The sequence below is a fragment of the Crinia signifera genome, chromosome 5, assembly GCF_055691185.1.
Source record: "Crinia signifera chromosome 5, ASM5569118v1, whole genome shotgun sequence".
Classification (NCBI taxonomy): domain Eukaryota; kingdom Metazoa; phylum Chordata; class Amphibia; order Anura; family Myobatrachidae; genus Crinia; species Crinia signifera.
In genome coordinates, this window is record NC_139221.1 from 262,649,473 (window position 1) to 262,670,478 (window position 21,006).

General features: G+C 41.7%; 1 protein-coding gene across 1 annotated transcript in view; it reads right to left on the reverse strand.

The window, feature by feature from the left end:
* The window catches only part of HIBADH (3-hydroxyisobutyrate dehydrogenase), a 142,347-nt gene that overhangs the window by 9,595 nt on the left and 111,746 nt on the right, over positions 1-21,006 (reverse strand). The window contains exons 5-6 of the mRNA XM_083188943.1: positions 18,812-18,945; positions 17,654-17,730 (exon numbers count right to left, since the gene is read on the reverse strand). Of these exons, the coding sequence (XP_083045069.1) occupies positions 17,654-17,730; positions 18,812-18,945 (211 nt within the window). The remainder of the gene's footprint in view (positions 1-17,653; positions 17,731-18,811; positions 18,946-21,006) is intronic.

Here is a 21,006-nt window from a genome sequence, read left to right on the forward strand (position 1 = left end):
GTCTATGACTGATTTTTATTTTAGGATGTCCAAGCAAGCAGTATGGCAGTGATCATTCATGTTAATGAATACAGCTGCAGAATGCAGGTAAATAAGTTTTAGAGTATGTGCAGCATTGCTAAGGATCTGCAGAAATACAGACTCCAGAACAATGCATTGCCGAGTCCAAAAATAAATCATATCTTCACTAACGGCGTGTTTCATAGTCCAAATGATACTCTCAAGGCCCCACTATCAATAAATGATGGTAGTATGTAGGATCATTTTATTTGTAGAGAAGGTCTTTAATCTATATTAAAATATATACTATACAGAACTTGGAAGATAGCAATATCTAAATGATAAATGCAGGAAACCAGTTTATTTTATGTTGTTATCTTCATATTTCTGTGAATTTGCACCTGGATTTACGGCACAAGGCAGCATTGACTGTGGCAAGCATTTATTCTGCCTAGTAGAAGGTGCATAGACAGAGGCAGAATAGAGCATTCTATGGTACATGCAGGATAGCCAGAAGAAGAGATGTGCGGTTTGGATGTGGCTAAGATTTCAAATCCTATTCTTATTCGCTATCGGCTGTCACATGTTGTGGATAGCCAATAAAATATCGTTTTGAAAACCGAGCCAAATCCTAACCGCAAGTACTGTGTCCGAGTCTACTCCTAAAGTTCCTGATTGTGGAATGAGATATTCTAATGAATGGCAAGTCATGGAAACTGTATATTTAGAAATGTGTTCATGGTTTAGCACAGAGGTTGCAAAACAGCCTACAGATAGAGCCATCCTCATCTAGCCCTTTAATAGGATTAAGTGAGCCAGAGCGGTCGGACTTAATCTTATGCTAATCCCCTACTGTATTGTTCTATGTATAGTATTGCAGCTGAGAACAATAGGCCTTGGATAGCCAGGGCTCACCATGGCTATCCAGAGACAGCTAGTCGAAGAAGGCTACATTGGTTGTTTTAACCCTCTGTTTGCAATGCTCATAATAGGATGCTTTACAGCGATATACCGATATAAAGAAGATGGAATACAGGGTTACAATAAAAGAAATAGACACTTTCAACATTTTTTTAAACCAAATGATTATTGATATGGACAAAATACTTACATGTATATGTAGTATAGGTATGTAAGTTTCTATGAATAAAAGTTACAAATGTTCTATGTACGAGCCTTATGTCACACAAATATTAATAATCCAATATGTTCCAAACACACCAGAGTTGGCTAAAAGGTAGAATCAGTATGACTTTCAAGTTTTTTAATTCTACTTGCCCAAACTTCTATTGCAGATGGCAGTGTGTCAGGCATAGGGGCCCATTTACCATTGAATATTTGCAGCTAATTAGCAGCAAACATTAAGTACCGCCAGAATGCATCACGGAGGGACTGCAGCAGGAATCTCCCGATACCTGCTGCGATCCCAGCTGTCCCGCCCCCAGCTTCATCCCCCTTAGGATTTTATGGGGGATGCTGCCCAATGTACAAATATCAGGCAGCATTGCATCGGTTCTGGGAGCTACTTAGGCTACTTACTACACTGCCGGTGGGGCAATGCGGCCATCACTGATGGCGCATGCACAGACCCCTTGGCACCTGGCTGAGCAGTTTGCAGGAACAGGCTCCTTTCAAAGACAATGTCCCTGCCTCTGCAGGAACATACATCCCACCGATAGGATCACACATACTGTACTATGCGGTCCTATGGTAAATGGGCCCCATAGTGTCTGTGTAAGTGATGGTCAAGTAGTGGGCTGTGGTACGTAATAATGGGCGCCCAAGTATAAAATATATGAGCCTTTATATTTCATTTTTAGTCCGTAAACTACCCTCTGCATTAGTTGAACCAGATCTGCTTTGCCTCAGTGATCATTATGATAAAAGCCTAAGAAAAGTAAAGAAAATGGGGTGTGCAATTGAAATACTTAAAGTTACATGATTAAACCTGTTCAATAAATTGCCACAGCATGCTATTTGCACCATTTTTCTGAAGTATACAAAATGGAGTACAGGTGGGAGGAGCTTATCTAATCTGCATCACTGTGTAGACAAGAGCATGGCGCCAAAAATGTCAAACATATGTGAGCAGGGCTGCGAACAGTATATCTGCAAGAACGCTATTCAGTGGAACAAATACTACTAACTACAAAAAAAGGTAATTGCAAATACTACAAATATAATATAATTAGATACATGCAACTAAACATGATTCAGATACCCCTGATGATTTATTGTTTACAGCGTGAAAACATTCGGCAGAACAGAACGACAAACCTATTTCTGTCTATTCGAAATTTCCTCATCCACTGACATTTTGTGAACTTTTAACTCAACAACCAAAAAGGATCAGTTTATTTGAATTCTTTTTTCTGTCAGGCATAATACACGCTACTATTTGAAGGCACCATGATAGTGGAACAGCTTAATAAGCAAAAATACCACAAGGCAAATAAATTGTTAATGGAGAGAGAGAAGACGCCTGGGGCTGGAAAAGAAAGAAAAAAAAATTAAAAACACAAATCTACTACACTATGTTTTGCCAATTAATTATCAAGGTAAAAATGTACTTGATGTCACTGGAAAGAAGGCACTAAAGCTTGCCAATTTAAAACCTCAACTTTTCAATGTGACATATTCCCATCCACTTATTTGCGGCAGAAAACCTGTACTCCGTTAAGCCCCTTTTTTTTTTTAAAGCAAGTGTACCATTAAAAAAGCAAGCAGGAAGCACTTTGCATTTCATCTTTTTTTTTGTATTCTTTCTACTGATTTCCAGATAACTGACAGTGAAAATTAGACATGGTATTAAAATCAGTTACTGCTTTCCTCTGTCTTCCACTAGGACCAAAGCATGTAATGGTCTAAAGCCGGCTGGAATATAATTGTCATTCAGTGTGAGTCTTTCCTAGAAAGTCATGCTTCATTGGAGAAGACTGAGTTTCCATTTGAAATCAACAAATTAATCCGAGACAGGTATCTGAAAGGGCAAATTTAATAGGAAGCAGCTACTGGGCTCTCAACCATGATAAAATGTTATTGCTGTTTCCCTGTAAATTGGCTGGGAACATATGATACTTTCTGCATAAGAGCCCCATTGCTGTGCAAAAGATATACTGCTGAAGCTATCAAAATGATGACAGTCTGTCAGTCGCCATAATAGGCTGCCAATGGCTGTGCGGTGTGAGCTCTACTGTTTACAATTGGGAACATTGTCCCAGAAGTAATAAAAATAACATAAAAGAAAGCCATTATTGTTACAAAATTTGAAATAAAAAAACATTGAATTGGTTGTCAAAATTGCAATGGGGAAAATGTAATCGTGAAAGTAGATTAAAACGGCTTGTAATCCTTACGGTAAGGCATATGCATGCTTATAAGTTACATAATTTGTCATCGCAATATAACAATTATTGTATTCCCTGGCAGGGTCTCCATAGTGTAGGTCAAACATCTAAATAAATCAAATCCACATGCACCTGTTCAACTGGCCATAGATTCTCCGACCCCTGTGCCCAGTACAATGAGCTTCACCAAACTTCTTCTACCGGGTCAATTTAAAAAAAGCAGCAAATATGAAACGCAAATGCTGTATTGTTACAAAGTATGCTGCATGCTGGGAGAATCACGGCTTTGGGTCTGTCACACAGGTTCCCCGTGAGCCAGCTCATCATAGACTATATGAGAGAGTTACACATAAAACAACACCACCACACAGACACCTCACTAGAAAGGGACTTTAGAAGAGAGATTGATTACACAGTACTACCAGCTCTCTTGGTAATTGGCTATAAAACCCAATTATGAATGGTCTTTTGAGCATTATTTTTCTGAAGTGCAGACAGGTTGTCAACCCGACATTACCTACTGATATTTACCCTTTAAAACAACTTGAATGTAGCAATAGTATTGTTGAGACTCATTAATGAGTACTTAGGGCTATATGAGGGCATGATGGGGGCTACTTGGCGACATGGCAGAAGTTAAGTGAATGCATTATGGTTGCAAGAGTTTTTGTATCTAGCAGTAAGGAAAAGCAGCAGAAGTGATAAGTCATGAGGTCTGCATGTTATACAAGGCAGCAGCCTCTGGAGGAGATGTATGAAGCAGTGAAAAGAGTAGAGAATTGAGCCAGTGGAGTGGTTGCCCATGACAACCAATCTGCTTCTAAATATAACTCTATAGATTGCGCTTGATAAATAAGACCTCAAAATGGACTGGTTGCCATGGGCAACTTCTCCACTTCACTATTTTCATTTCTTCATATATCGCCAATGCTCTGTATTACAAAGACCATAGTGTCTATACTGTTTATTATTTCATCCTCATGTATCATATGGTACATTAGCAACAAATGTTGTTACTCACCACAGTCCCCAAGTTGTTCTTATCTGCCATCGGAATCTATGTTCCTATGTTACAAAGCTGCCTGTATTCTATATTAATCATTCACCAATTATATAATATTGTACAATAGCCACAGAATAATAGCATTGAATTGTAATATACTGTAGCTACCAGAAAGAAGGTTTTGTGTTATTCGCTAGCCACCAGAGAAAAGGGATCTGTACTGTACACTAACCACACAAGATCGGGACTCGACATCCTGGTGCACAGGATTCAGATGGTCAGATTGCCGACAGTGGTATCCTGTCAGAATCTGGTAAGCATTTAACCCTAACCCAGTGGTTCCTAAACTGTGTGTCTAGGCATCCTGGGGTGCCTGAGGACACTTGCAGGGGTGCATTGGGTTGCTGTACCAGGAACAATTCATATTATTTATGGACAATGTAAGGTAAAACCAGTTCTGGTGGCTGCCAATCATAACATATGTGGTCAAATAGAAGCAGAGGCAGAACTCTGGGAGGCAATGGAGTCATCTGCCGCCGGGCTCTTGTTCCCAAGGGGGCACCTCTCCTCCCCTGCAAGTTTAAATCCATTAATTGAAAACTATCAATATTGCTTCTGTGGCAGAGTTCTGAAATATGTGTTTTCTATCTATCTATCTATCTAGGAATATACATATATAATGCTGTGTGTGTGTGTGTGCGCAAATGTACATATTGCCTCTGGGCAACTGGGACGAACTTACGCCACTGAACAGAAGCAAATCCTGTCCATCACCATATACTGTAACTGATACATAAACACAATGTAATTAATTTAATAGTTTTTTCTGAAATTCTCAATTAGAGAATAGATTTTGATGCTCTAGGGCTGGGGTAGCCAACCCTAGTCCTCGAGAGCTACCAACAGTGCATGTTTTGCAGGTCTCCTCACAGAATCACAAGTGAGCTAATTAGCTCCATCTGTGTATCTTTTATAATGTGTCAGTGATTAATGAGTGCAGCAGCTAGGTTGTCTGGAAAATGTGAACTGTTGGTAGCTCTCGAGGGCTAGGGTTGGCTACCACTGCTCTAGGGCACCGTGATTTCAAAACGTTTGGGAATCGCTGCCCTACCCAGTCATACCCGGAGCCTAACACAGCCCCCCCCCCCTCTTTAATTTCTAACCCTAATTCTCACCCTAGGGACTAACCTTCCCACCCAAATACCTAACTCTAAAATTAACCTTACCGCAGTATTTACCATCAGGATGCAGCTGTTCGCTTTCTGACCATCAGGATATAAAATACATTCCTAATAAAATAAAAATGCTGCAACTAGATGTACTTGTCAAATATATCCCAGCTAAATGATGGCACCCTGGATGTGGGTTCACCTGCTGGGGTGCTGTTTAGGTGTGCTGCAATTAAGCAGTGCACCAAATAATACCAGAGGGAACCCCCATGGGGGGAATAAGCAGCACTCACCAGACTGAAGTTCTAAAAGATCCAAGGAATCCAAAGTTTAAATTTCGGCACAAAAGTTCAGCCAACTTCAGCAGAACTTTTGTGCCGAAATTAAAACTTTGGATTCCTTTGATGAACTTTTTGAACTTCAGGGGGTTCCCTTAGATAGATAGATAGATAGATAGATAGATAGATAGATACTTAGGTCACCCCCACAAAACCGAGGTTTTTTTTGCCCGTGGGGACAAAAAAAAAAGTTTCATCAGCTTCAACTGAATGAAAGACGATGTCACCGTGGGTGTAGGAAATTACTCTGCTTAAAGGTGGTTGCGCTGTGCAACTCCTGCTTGAGGCAATTATGGTGAATTCACTAACAGGATGTCTTCCATACAAGCAGACCTATCCATAGCTACAATTCTATAAATAAGTATTTTCGATCTAGAAAATGTGCTACACAAATATATTTGCAGAAATCTTGTCATGGATTGTGAAGGTGTACATCAGTTCTACTTCAGTTATTTGAGTAGTGGCACCTTCACCTGGAACAGAAGGACATCAGCGTATGATCAGTCAGCTGTGCATTAATAAACACACAAATATGTAGCGTTTCCCACAAAGCCTGAATTTAATGCAAATCCCTTTCAGTCTAAAATCATTTAAAAGCAACAAACACATTATGGACAATAATATACACTGGTTTCCTGGTATTGAAGATTATTCATTTGTAAATTACACTGCAGAAATTAGATTTAAAAAAAGATATAATGGCAGGGTACAGATAGCTGAATAAAACGGCAAATGCAGGATTAATGGAATACACATGTACATATACTTAAAAATTACTAAAGCTTCTAAAAATGAAAAAAAAAAAAAAATAATGATTAACCAATCATATTCTCTCTATCTTTTTCTAGGAGGCAATAAATAAATGAAAGACATAATTTTTTCATTTTTAGAAGCTTTAGCAAAATTCCCCCTTACACTAAAGGGGCTACACACGGGGTTAAACTACTGAGCGATCTGAGTAATGTAGATCGCCTAGCAAGATCGCTCAGAAGTGCACAGCAATGTGTTAGCGCTGTGTACTGAGTGATCTGTCAGGGACAGTGTTCTCCGGTGATAGTGATAGAACTAGATTTATCCTGCATATTAATCGCCGGGCGATAGTGATGCGTGGAGTCACACATCCCTATTGCACACAGAGCGATGTAGGGCATTTTCTAAGCGACCTAGTCAGATTGCTTAGAAAATGCTATGAAATTGCTCCGTGTGTAGGCCACATTACTTTGGGAGCCTGACATGGCACAGGATGTCACTGATGGGGAAAAGGCCAGGGACCTTGCATCATAAGGCTCAACATGGCATAATGGGGGGGGGGGGGGGGGGGGAGGAAACTATGTCTATGCACCCGAATGGTATTACTGAACTAATTGAGCATCTACCACTATCTGTATGTATGTTGCGAGAGGCAGAGAGGAGCTTGTATTAGGAGGAGATGCAGGTCCTGATATGGCACATGGAGTAGTCTGGGGTTGCTCCAAGGGCCTTATTTTGGTTCATTTCTGTCAAAATCCTTCTTAGATGGACAAAACCATGTGCACTGCAGGGGGGGGGGGGCAGATGTAACATGTACAGAGAGAATTAGATTTGGGTGAGTAATTTTGTTTCTGTGCAGGGAAAATACTGACTGCTTTATTTTTACACTGCAATATAGATCTCACTTTGAAGTAAAACCCCACCCAAATCTAATTCTCTCTGCACATGTTACATCTGCCCCACCTGCAGTGCACATGGTTTTGCCCATCTAAGAAGGATTTTGTCAGAAAGAATGAACCAAAATAAGGCCCCAAGTTAGGTAGCTCTTAGTTCAGATATATCAAGTAAGGAGCCATTATCATGTGGCTCCTCGCTGGTTAATCATAGACCCAATTTAGGGTGGTGTGGGGTGCGGTGCTCCTGGACTGGTTGGGCTGGTCGGCTTTAGTGCAGCATGCCCTTACATTCTATTAACACTTTTCACTCACTAACACTATCTCTCTACTATTTTAATGACATTTCATTTTTTTTATTCTATTTTTTTAATTTTATCTCTCTCTCTTTATATATAGCCTTGGCTTCCTATCACTAATTATTAACACTATAGTATCTCACGGGCGTGCCGCACTGGGCTTCCTAACTTATGATAGTTTAAGATGCGGTCATTTGGTCTACAGCATGATGGTAGACAGACAGTTTTAATGGGAAAAGGTCGACATGGGTCTAGGTCAACAGTTCATTAGTTCGATATTCAAAAGGTCGACATGGGGGGGGGGTTTTTCACTGTTTTTGAGCCGACATTTGCCGACAGGCGGTATTTCATGCCCTACCATCCACTAGGGCGTGGTGGGAGAATAAAATAGTGTGTCGAGCGTAGTGAGGCACCGTGCCCGGCGCATAGCGAGCGGATGCGGTGCACTTTAAACTGTGTCCATGTCGACTGTGTTGACATTCAGGTAAAAAAACAGTGAAAAACCCCATGTCGACCTTTTCACTGTCGACCTAGACATTGTCGAACTAATGACTTGTCGGACTAACGACCTTTCGACCTAGAACCATGTCAAACTTTTCCCATGTCGACCTAAACCAATGTCGACCTTTTCCCATGTCGACCTAATGACTGTCGACCATCATGCTGTAGACCAAATGATCCCAACCCAATAGTTTTTGGGGTGCCGCACTCTGCACCTAGATATAGCGCTAGGGACCCACAATATAAATAGAAGCCTTGACGTGGCTTGGGGGCATAGCATACACCTGCGCAGGTATATGTAACCAATATCTCTGAATTCTATTATCATGTAGTGTTCAAGATTGGTTACTAATACTATTCAGTGAGCTGGGGAAACTATGGCCCTTATTCTGATCGGTGCGGCCGGATCCGAATATGCGGCCAGGACCGTGCGTGCGAAACCCCGCCTTCCATACGGATCGCCAGCTCCGTCCGTACGCGGTAAGAAGCTGGCCGAACGGACCGCACGTGTATTTTACATGGAATACACCTCCTCCATCTCCCGCAACCTCAGACCACACGGACATTTTTCCGTGCAAAAGAAGGGATCTGGGCGGGCAGCTGACATCCGGCGATGTCATATGTCCGCCCCCTACACGTGCGTCACGGCCGCATTACCATACGTACGCCCAGCGTTTGCATGGGAACAGCCATGAAACACGGGGCGTATGCATATGGTAATGAGCCCAAATAGCCCTTCACGCCCCTCTCCACCCCCTGTTCGGAGTGTTTACATTTCATGCGGAATTTGGCCGTACGCCCCACTCGCACATGCGCAGAGACGCCTCTGCACATGCGCAGACACAAAACATTGGCGGCGCGAACGCACGCGGATATTACCGCACCAACCAGAATAAGGGCCTATGTCTTGTTTTACTTACTCAGTATTAACCCCTCCCTTGCATGCACCTGAGTGGTATTATTGAACTAATTGAGCATCTACCACTATCTGTATGTAACATGGCATAATGTCAGTATTTGCACATCAATGGCGATGTGTAGGTCCAAAATGATGCAATTATCAAAGATGGGCATCAAATGGCTCCATTCCCTGCAGCACATACTTTTTGAACTGTGGGATGTCCACAGGAGCGTGTATCGCACACGGCAATCACACTGTGTATGGGCACTTTATGGCACTGTTTACAACTTCATGGTGATGTCATATTGTCAACAATTATCTGTTAACAGTAAAAGGAGTTGTAATTCTTAAGCTGGCCATAGAAGAGATGTCACCGACAATCCCTCCTTGAGCCACCCTCTGCATGCCCGGGCGGCAGGTCCTTCTGCATGCATATATTGCTTGCAATCCTAGCCAAGCCTACCCAACTCGGAAGCTAAACAAGAGATTTCTTGTGCAGCTGGTGTGACTCACAGACTCTGGGAACGCGCATCGCATCAGAACTGCTGTCATTCATGTGCAATTTGGACTCCTTCCCAGGGACTGATCACCAGAATCGCAGGAAAAGAGCCCAAATTGCATGTGAATTGCCTAGCGTATGGTCATCTTTAACATGTAGCATTACACTGTGCATTATAGCCAGTTACCACATTAAACCAATTGCTTTTGAGCAGCCTATGGCTCCAACACCATGCATCCTAGAATACCCCCTGGAGGCCTGCGATTGCCAGTATTTCTGTGTAGGACACCATCCTAAGGGATATCATGGGGCCACTGGCATCTCAATTTTGATAAGCTTACACTGTCCTTTAAATATTGCAATTAGCATAGGCAATCCCGGGAGTGGGATCAGCGGGATATTGGCCCAAAAATGCAGGGATTTGATTTCTGGGATTGGAGCATTTGCAGTTGTGCCGGGCAGCACGGTGGGGTAAGGAGGGGGGGGGGGGGGGGGGGTCGGGGCACTGGTGTCCATGGCACTTAGAAGCCATAGACACACAGACATTTCAAATGTAGTTTTGATCGCAAGCCAATCGCAGCTGGTGGACAGAAGCCAATCAGGGAAGCAGCTGCAGCAGTAGCTCCTGACTGTCAGACCACTAGCTCCAATTTGCTGGCACTGTATTATATATCTTTACGGCTACCAGTGGGCGAAACAGTGGTTGAATACGTAGCACACCCTATAAATAGGTTGGACCTCTGGCAGAAGGGTATAAAATTGCTGGAAGTCAAGAGAGAGAGAACAAAAACCTCTTTCCTCATTCAAACAAATTAAAACGTATTTGTTTCTTCCTTATTTAATTGTATCTACAAATATAACAAGTCCTAACAATAAAACACTCCTTTATTGGTTGTTGGGGCAATTCCAGTGCACAATTATTTTCTTTTTCTTTCCCAATATTGTTTACAGTTCTCATATATTAATTGTTTAATATTTTAAATCTCAATCTTTTAAGCTGCACTAAAATCAGGGAACTGTTGAGCTCAGCAATTGCATATGTTTATGGTGGTTTTTTATCTATTGTAATAATAGTGCTATCACTCCTTACAGACATGTAAAGCTGCACGTCCTGCTCTCAGAAAAAACAGCTGCAGACAAAGAGGCCGATTCAGACTCGTTCCTACGGATCTGAATTCGGCCTTGTGTTCAGTTTTGATGGGACTGTGCATGCAAAACACTGTGTGTGAACGCCATGAGTATTACACTGGCCGAGGCGTTTGCACAATAATGGGAGGGCCGGGGACAGTAGCAGGGGAATGCTCAGTACATTATGCGCATCCCCATAAAACCAGTGGGCGACCCCTGGGTGGTGTCCATGGTAGCGTGGGACAGGCGGCTGACGTCACATACAGCGGCCATCTGAAAAGTATTGACTTACTTTTCAGTTCGAAGGCTGCACAAATCATTCAATGGTCAGCGACCATCAAATGATTTCTCTACTGGGTAGTCGCATGCGGGGGGATATGTTCACGTATTTGCTAGGCTGCAAGAATATGCAGCCTAGTGAACTGGTCTGAATCAGGCCCAAGGTACAATGTGAACCTGATGGCATCATATCCATGACACTTTCCAAAGTCGGGTACACACCATTGTGATCACTCGGCTGATCATTTTAACTATACCTCCATTTTGCTAATCTGGAAATCAGGACCTGCCGCGTCTAAGGCGTGGCCGATCCGAAAAGGGGTGGGGCTAAGGGGAGAGTGTGTGTGGCCTTGGATAAAGGGGTGTGACCTAGTGATGCAACCCCCATTTTTATCATTTTTGGGGGTGTGCCCAGTGCTAACCAAGTGACAGGGCAGCCACCGGGCACCCTCCCTTCCATCTTCCCTGCACTGAAGAGATCCATCTCTTCAGCAATCACCACTGATCTCCTGCTGCCAACTTCCCCCCACCCACAGGACATTGACACTTGTGTGACAGAAGGACAGTCTCCAAATAGCGGAACTGTCCCACTGTAATCTGGACAGTTGGGGGTTATTGTTTAACCACTAAACTGTCAATTTTGTTTTTCTGAAAACAGCTTAGAAATTTACTGGGATTTTTTACTCAAGAACACATTTAAAATGTATCTAAAAACAATTTTTTTTTAAGAATTTTTTTTTTACATTGGTAAAATTTTTGTTTTCCCTCCACCCCAAACATGAGGCCATCACCATTGGAATATAGAGACTTTGATTTCCCAAGTGGCTGCTTATCTGTGGGTGCTAGGAGGCTGAGGGTGGGTTAACTCACATTTTGCGGGTGCGGGGGATGTGTCAACACAGACAAAAAGTTGAAACATGAAAAGTTTGATAGGAGTTATCACGGTACTTATGTAATATCTGGGCTCCCGTTTTTCTTATGAGACCACATCCCCTCGCCACGCTTCGGGCATGGTGGCTCGCTGCGCTCACCACACTATATAAAATCAACTCCATGCGTAGTTGGATAGTAGTGGTATGAAAAAATGGGGTGCATTTAACATGGGAGCCCAGATAGTACATAAGTACCATTATCACGGCTTGTGTGACGACATGGACCCCCAATTATTTTAACACATACCCTCGCATGGCTTACTACGCTTGTCATGCTTCAGGCAAGGTGCCTTGCTTCACTTGGCACACTGTACAAATTGTAGTTCACGTGGATCGCGAGGCATGAAAAAGTCCAAAGAAAGAAAGAAAAAACTCATGTCGACCTTCTCATGTGTCAACCATTGGCACGTCAACCATTTCTCAGAGTCGATCTAGCCCAAATCAACCTTGTGCCTGTCAACCAAAAGTGGTTGACTTATTACCCAAACCAGTAAAACCTGCAGAGATATTTCGATTTGAGGGGTGTGTCCAAACGGAATCACTACATTAAAAGAAAACAGCGAGTATTAACCAAACGCAATTTTTTTTTATTTTTTTGCTTTAGTACAAACTCAGAATCAGGCTCCAGTAATGTTAGCAAGAGAAAAAGCATAGGAGAAATATTCCCAGATCTCTACTCCTGAGCCGCTAATTTAAAGCTGCTGCTGCATCAACATTATACAGAACCCAAGCAAACGCCTGTGCAGAAAGCTTTCCTTTCATCCTTTCCAACTTTCTGAAAGAAATGTTTTGAAGTTAATCTAAAGTGCCTGTCACCCTATTATTTGCCACCATGTAATCTGGGCATCACTATTTCCTCTAGAGAAGTGTAGTGCTGCAGGGTCGTAGAGAGCCACACTGGGACCCAGTAATGAACTGGAAGCTGGGTTTTGAGATGTGACCTAGAAATGGGGTGACCTCGTGCCCCCTAGAAAAATAATAGAATGTTAGAAATTAATACTTACCAATTGTTATATGGGAGGGGAACTGGAGGAGTCACTGGAGAGGGAACCTGCTTCCTACCTTGCTTGTGGGAAGCAGCCGACGCCATGTTCCCAGTGAAATTTGAGAAGATGGCGCATGTGCACTAGAGAGCATAGTGATAGTCTTTGGAAATATGGCGACTGTACACTGACAGCAAAGATATCACTGGGAAGATCACACCGGCCTTAAGTAAAGGAATACTCAAGAGTGATGGGGTTATCAGACCCGGGACCCTCAAGCAGCCCAGGCTTGGAAAATTAGTACCTGCTCCACTCTCAGCACAATCTGCTTGCAAGATGACATCATTGTAACTTTAACATTAAAGGTCTTCCGGAGCGGCAGAGATGGGATCAATTATCATGACCCTGACGCAACAGTAAACAATAAATGGGAAATTGAGCAATGGATTTATTTGGTGGAGAACATCTATACACCTTTTTTTTTCTAATCTGAACAATTTACGAACTGGCATAGGGCCTCATTCAGGTTTGTGAGCAAAGCAAAAACAAAACAAAACACACAATTGGGCAAAACCATGATCTGCTGCAGACGGGGTAGATGTAAAGTGCATAGAGATTTAGATTTAGGAAAGGTGTGTTCTAACTGCAATCTAAATCACATAGTAAAAATTAAAGCAGCCAGTATGTACCCTGCCTAGAAAAAATATAACCTACCCAAATCTAAATCTTGTTGCACATGTTACATCTACCCCACCTGCACAACGCAACATAGTTTTGCTCAGTTGTGTGCTTTTTTGAATTGCTAACAAAGCCAAAATCAAGCCCATAATCCCAAAATCTAAATGAACGATGTTACTAAGAAATGTGCATAACAGATAAATAAGCCATTTTATGCATAATGCCTATACATAAATGTTTTATAATACAGTTGTAAAATGAGTAATTAAAAAAACTATAGTATGAATATTAAATATTAAAGATCAGGCAAACAGCATTTGGGAAGACATACAGAATTGAATGCTGGTATTTAGCAGTGTTGTTAACGATCTGCAAATTTACTAATGGTAGAATCTTATCACTTGTCCATAAGAAAAACAAGTCTGTAAAATCCGGACTGCTACTGACCTCACTACAATAGAAACACAATACAGCAATAATGTAGAGATTGTGGAGGCTTGTGAATTGCTTACTTCCAAATCCCTTAGGCCAAATAGACACAAGTGTTGAAAAACTGGATAGTCTTTAATAATGCTTGTTAAAAGTGAAGACCAAACAATGTACTGTACTGTATGTTTGCTGTTAACAGAGCGTTCAAAGCATGTTCTCAAAGCTATCCTGCAGCACACTGGGCTAAGCACAGAGCGGTAATATTCAGGAACAATAAAAACTCTACGCCCAAGTTCAATTCTTCATATCATTAGTAAAACATGAAATATATTTAGGGACTGGCAAAGCTGACAGGGTGAGAAGACTAGTGGGCTAAAACTAGCTGAAAACACAATTTTGAGATGTTTCTCCACAACTTAAAAGGTCCCAAACACACTGGGCGATTTTGCCCAGTGTGTATGGACAGTGATGATGTTGAATCATCGCTGCCCTGAAAATCTCTCACTGCATACACACTGAGCAATTTTTTCCCTGGACAGCGATTTTCACAGAAGGAGTCTGGCTTTCCATAGTAGGACGCTATGGAAAGTCATCCACGCCATGACTCATCTGCTGGTAATACCATAAAATAAGCGGTGGTGGCCCGCGATGATGCAGGAGTGCAAATCAGTGCTTATCGCTGGCCCCTACACACTGGGCGACTTTTGAGCTGAATGTAGTTTAAACAATGGGTACTTGTGTATTATCACGGCTCCCACGATTTCCATCTTATGGGATCTTATACAATTTAAAATTGTATACCATTGTATATGGCATACAATGGCATACGATGAGATGAGATTTTAAATTGTATAAGCACACTAATGGGTGCTTTCAAGGTCAATTGGCCCCCCCTATAAGATTTTTAATTGTACAAGCACCCTAATGGGTGCTTACAATGTTAAATGCACCCCCACTATCAACTCCAACCCGAAGCGTGGCGAGCACAGCGAGCCCGCGAGGGGCGGCGGTACGCGTCCTCTGACCTTTTCATACCCCCACTATCCATGTCGGCGTGGAGTTGATTTTATATAGTGTGGCGAGCGCAGCGAGGCGAGCGCAGCGAACCCCGCGAGGGGACGCGTAATACTTTATATGTATTATGCGTCCGCTCGCCACGCTTCGGGCTCGGTGGCTCGCTGCGCTCGCCACACTATATAAAATCGACTCCACGCCAACATGGATAGTGGGGGTATGAAAAAGTCGGAAGACGCGTACCGCCGCCCCTCGCAGGCTCGCTGCGCTCGCCACGCTTCGGGTTGCCGTTGATAGTGGGGGTGCATTTAACATTGTAAGCACCCATTAGGGTGCTTGTACAATTAAAAATCTCATCTCATCGTATGCCATATACTGTACAATGGTATACAATTTTAAATTGTATAAGATCGGGTCCCATCGCAGCACATCTCATCTCATTGCATACCATCTTGAAGGTGCCCACAGACGCTACAATTGTGCTGTGCTATGCGTTTTTGACTGTACAATGGTTCTATACAATTTTTCTTCCAGCTTGCTATGAGATGTGCACTTGGATGCATGTGATGAACCCATGTTTGTAATGTTAAATTTCAGATGTAGTCTAAAAAGTACGTGCAGCACGTACTTTTTTAGACATACAATATCGGGCTCCCGGGAACGCGCATCGCATCGCACAAGCCCATAAACACCATCCAATAATTGTACATAAGATGCAATTTGTGCTTAAAAAGTACAAAACGCATTCGATAATTGATGCGTCTGTGGGCACCTTAAGCCTTATGGTATGCAATGAGATGGGAGCCGTGATAGTACACAAGTACCAAACAATGAAACTGAGATGCTCTCTGCTCAAAATCCCCCAGTGTCTATGGGCCTTTAGTCCCATTCAATTTTACAAAGTTAAAGGATATTTATAAAGCAATCATCACTGATGCATAACAACTTTCTATTTTATCTTAATTACTTGTGGCAGCAGCATAGTTTAATAGCTACACACTTCAATAAAAACTAAATTTTCAATATGATAAAAGGATAGCCCAAGTATTATATTGTATTGCAAATGGAAAGCAATAAAACTATCCAACATAAGGATGTTTAAATTTACGTCCAATATTCTTATGCATCTTAGGAGATGGATGCAAGTTTTGTATAATCGCAAATGGAAAATGCACCAAAACAGTTAAAAAAAAACAAAAAAAACAAATAAACACCCAGGGAGAGTTGCCCAAAAATATGAAATGCACCAAGATCGGCATGCCTAGGTTAAAGTACCTAAGTACTCCACACAGCTTAGGTATGGTTTCACAGTGATGCTGAAAAATGCTCAAATCAGAATGCCAACCATACACATTACAGCTTATAAGCAAGGGGTGTAGGGGGGGAAATGAGCCCACTAATCCGCAGCCAGATGAAGTCCTCCTGGGTTTACCTCTATACAATTTTACAGAAAAGTGCAGAAATTCGTCCGGCGTAGTTCTCAATTCTTTTGGTGACCTTGAAAAACCCTTTTACTTCTTGTAGAGAAACAGTGTTCTTCAAATACGGCTTATTCAGATCACCCCACAGATGATGCAACTGACGCTTTAATAAGGCCCTATTTTCATAATAAAAGTTTATTTGGGACTGGCAACCAATCAGCAATTAGTCACTGGTCTTCACCCATCCAATTCATAATATACACCTTAATAAAGTACTGACCTGTGGTACCCAGTACTAGGGCCTGTGTTGGAGGTCAGTACTTTATTAAGGTGTATATTATGAATTGGATGGGTGAAGACCAGTGACTAATTGCTGATTGGTTGCCAGTCCCAAAGAAACTTTTATTATGAAAATAGGGCCTTATTAAAGCGTCAGTTGCATCATCTGGCAGCGCTTGATCACCCGAAAAGAGAGACATACATCCCTTAAGAAATGTTGGCGTCTCCTCTTCTCCAATATGGATAGCTTTATATGGGGGGTACACACCCAATCCAGGCATTGGAGATTGGTGAGAGCATGGATTGGGCGTGTACCCCCGTATAAAGCTATCCATATTGGAGAAGAGGAAAAGCCAACAGTTCTTAAGGGATGCATGGCTCTTTTTTTGGGTGATCAAGCGCTGGTGTGAGGATTAACCCCTTGTGTATCCTAGGATACAAATCTTTCCATGGCACTCAAAAGAGTCTTGATGCTTTGTATTAATCTTTATTGTGAATTCCTACCACATCTGGGTACAAAACAACAAAAGCAGGGCAATTCTTCAAGGAGATTTTGCCTGGATTGTGAAGCGTCGCTACCAAATAGAATGTACTGGCAAGAAAATTTTGACTAGACACCTCTTGCACAGTGTATTTGGCCGCGGCTCCCGGAGCTGGCAGGATGTAGTTCGCCGTCTCTCTGATGGCTTAACTACATCTTCATCACACACAGGGCTCAGTTGAAATCGCTGGGACTGAGTCCCATGTGCACACCCCTTATGGCTACAAAATAACACATAAAAATAAGAATTCATAAAATACTGTACATACCGGATGCCAAGATTCATCGTTTCTGCAGTACCAATCATGCTAATAGCTAAAAGCATGTTGTTACAAATTTTTGCTGCCTAAAAATAAAAATAACATTGTAACAGCTGTTAACATGGCAAACAAAAATATTCTTCAACATCCATATTAGAGTTCTCTCTAACAATTCTCTGCTCCAATCCCAGCTATTTAAGCCTCATTCACACTAGGCGATATTGTGGACATATCGCTCAGAAAGGAGCTTCTGAGAAATATTGTTCACAATATCGTCTAGTGTGGACACTCAATATAGTTAACGATGCACGCTCCTGCACGTCGTTAACGATGAGTGACACAGTATCTACTGAACATTCAGGTCGATTTGGCAATATAGCCATATGACCTGCATGTTCAGCAGGTCCTCAGTGTCAGCGGCCAATACCGGTCAGTGTGCACGGGCAATATCGGCCAGCCACCTCTGATCTAGTTAACCATATTGGCCTATAATGGTTTGGTTGGGAGAGAGCGAACACTGAAGTGCACTCAGAATGACCATGTGCTGTTTGACATCAGGGGCCAAATGTAACTGGGTGTGAGAATCAGGAAGTGAGAGATTTTGGGAGAGTTTTCAGATTTCAGTGGCAATCATTTACACTTAAATACCAGGTTGATTTGCCATGTAATGGATTGGCGCTTTAAAAAAATAAATGGGAAAACTCTCCCTAAATCTCTCACTTCCTGATTCTCACATTCTATCAAATTTGGCCCAAGGTGGAGTCAAACAAAAGCCAACTTCTATAGTTTCATATAGTAATCATTTGGTAGGAAAAAAACCATACATCTAACAGAATTTTTTTTAAATAAACAAAAGATCTGATTAAGCAAAGTGCATTTTGAACAATACTAAGGGCCAAATGTATCAAGCTTCAAAAAGTGATAAAAAGGAGAGTGCTAAACAACCAGCCAATCATAGAATCACATCATGGTAATAATCAGGGTCTGTGACACAGCAGGTTCTTAGGTGTCCGCTGTGGGTATGTGGCTGCTCTCTTTGCTGCTGTTGAGGCAGGCTTATTTCAAAGGTACCGGTAGTTTGTTCTCAATCACACTCAAGAAATACTGTGTAGCTCCACCCGAACTAGAACTGAACTCTTTACCATATATCCTATCTATAATACATACCTGTCCTGTCCCAACTGCTCCACAGTAAACAACATTGGCTCCCATGCACGTCAACAGTTCTTTAGCAGCATCAAATTCTTGTTCAGCTCCACCAACCATAAAAGTAAGGTTTCCAGATCTGGCTGCACCAACGCCTAATGGCAGAAGACAAGAAAAGAAAGGTTCTCAGTACAACTAACATTTGTTTTAGAATACTGGACAATTGTCGGACTGTCTGAAAATGATCTTTTGCTATTGTAACCACTTGTGATGTCCGTTCCAATGGATCAGGTAGTGTGTATGGAGAACAATTGATCCGCAGATAGATCTATTAGTGTGTAACCAGCTTCAAAGTCAAAGCAGTGATCTATCTATGCGCAGCTAAGAAGCTCTCCCCATGTTCTCTGTAAAGTGCTGCAGATTAATTAGGAGTCATATAAAAACAGGTTGAGTATCCCTTATCTAAATATCAGTTATCCACATTATTCCAAAAACCATCGTTTCCAAAATGCCCTACTGGGCACATCTGTAACTGGTACTACTGGGGATCATGTACTGGCACTAAATATGTACAAGAAAATGATTGCTTGGCATTCACATTCAGTGCCTGAGATAGGACACAAAATTAATTTAATGTTTTAAAACCTTTTTTAATGCACAAATAAAATATATTGGTGTGCAATTCATGTGTTTGATGTGTTTATACAACATAAATGCACTATACCTCAATATACCTCATTGAAACATTTAAATATTCAGAAATACAGAATAATGCTTTATCCAAAAAACTGAGCATTTTAGATAAAGGATACTCAAACTGTAACAAATTACAAATACAAGTCTCTCTATTCCCTATCATTGAAAGCGGAAAAGGAGATGAAGCAGGCAAATTACAACATGATAATTCATGAGACAGGACTGTTTATTTATTGGAATAAAATATTTACTACTATTTACTATATTACTAAATATTCCTATTACTTGAGAAGGCATTTGAAATGCCAAATGTTATTTTCCAGTCTCTCGGTTTCCTTTCAGCACACTGGGAAAAAACAGCCCATTAATTGCTGGCAATGATAGTTTACTGATCCTTTAGCAGTGTTTACCCACAGTGCATAATAATGAATTCAAGTAATTCTGTGATATGACCTGAAACAAATTAAGATGACAATTCAAGCCAGATCTTACAAACAAAACCAAGTATTATCCATCATAGGTCAACAGCTTTTCATCCAGATTACAGCCCGCTAAATAGTTACAGAGAGCCATTTATTAGACCAAAATTAATGCTGACAACGGCTCTCAGCTGGTTAATTTTTTGACAGCTGCATTCTCTCAGTTGTGCAAACACTTAGGTTTGCAAATAGAAAAAATAAATTACTAAAAAAGAAAAAAAAAAGGCGGTATACGGAGCAATTAATCATTTTAGAAGTAGGATGAACAGGAAAATTGATACTTTCTTCCATAGTGAATTCCATTTAGATATTGCTAGTATTCCTTACTGGCAAGTATGAATAAGATTGTTTCCCCGAGTATACAATTAAAACACGGAAAGAAACCCAGACTTTAGTAAATGAGACCTTGGGGATTTTCGGCATATTAAAAATAAAGAGAGAACGGCAGCAACAAGAAAGCTCCTCTTCACCACTTATAGTCATGTACTAAAGTAATCTAGTAACTAAACTGTTTGGAGAGCCCTAGGTACCCCTAGCGGAGGCGCTGCAGAGAGGGAGGGGAGACGAATGGACCAAATGAATGTTGGGAACCAGATCACTCCCTCCCATACAGCGGGAAAAAGTATGAGATTGGCATTGCCCTGGCACCAGTATTTCTTCCTCCTTCTGGCGTGGAATTATGAACCCCAGTTGTGGCTAGGATTTGAGAGCCCTGCTATTACCAGCAAAAAAAGCAATGTCTGCTGTGCTAATTTCCAGCAAAGTTTAGCAATAAGCAAAAAATAACCTCATGTCTCTAAAGGGTCATAGTAGTGCAAGTTCCCTGTACAAGGGTGAGTCTTCCTGACAAACCATGAAGAGCTAAGGGGTCACCTGAGGGATAAACCTATGGACCCCACATGTTGCATTGATTGACACGCCCATAGACTCCATTCAGCTGGGTATGGGAAGCCTAAGAAACCCGCACCACCTCTCCATCTGTAATGGGCCTATACATTGCAGTATGGAATGGGGATGTATGCTGGAGATTGTAATTCCACA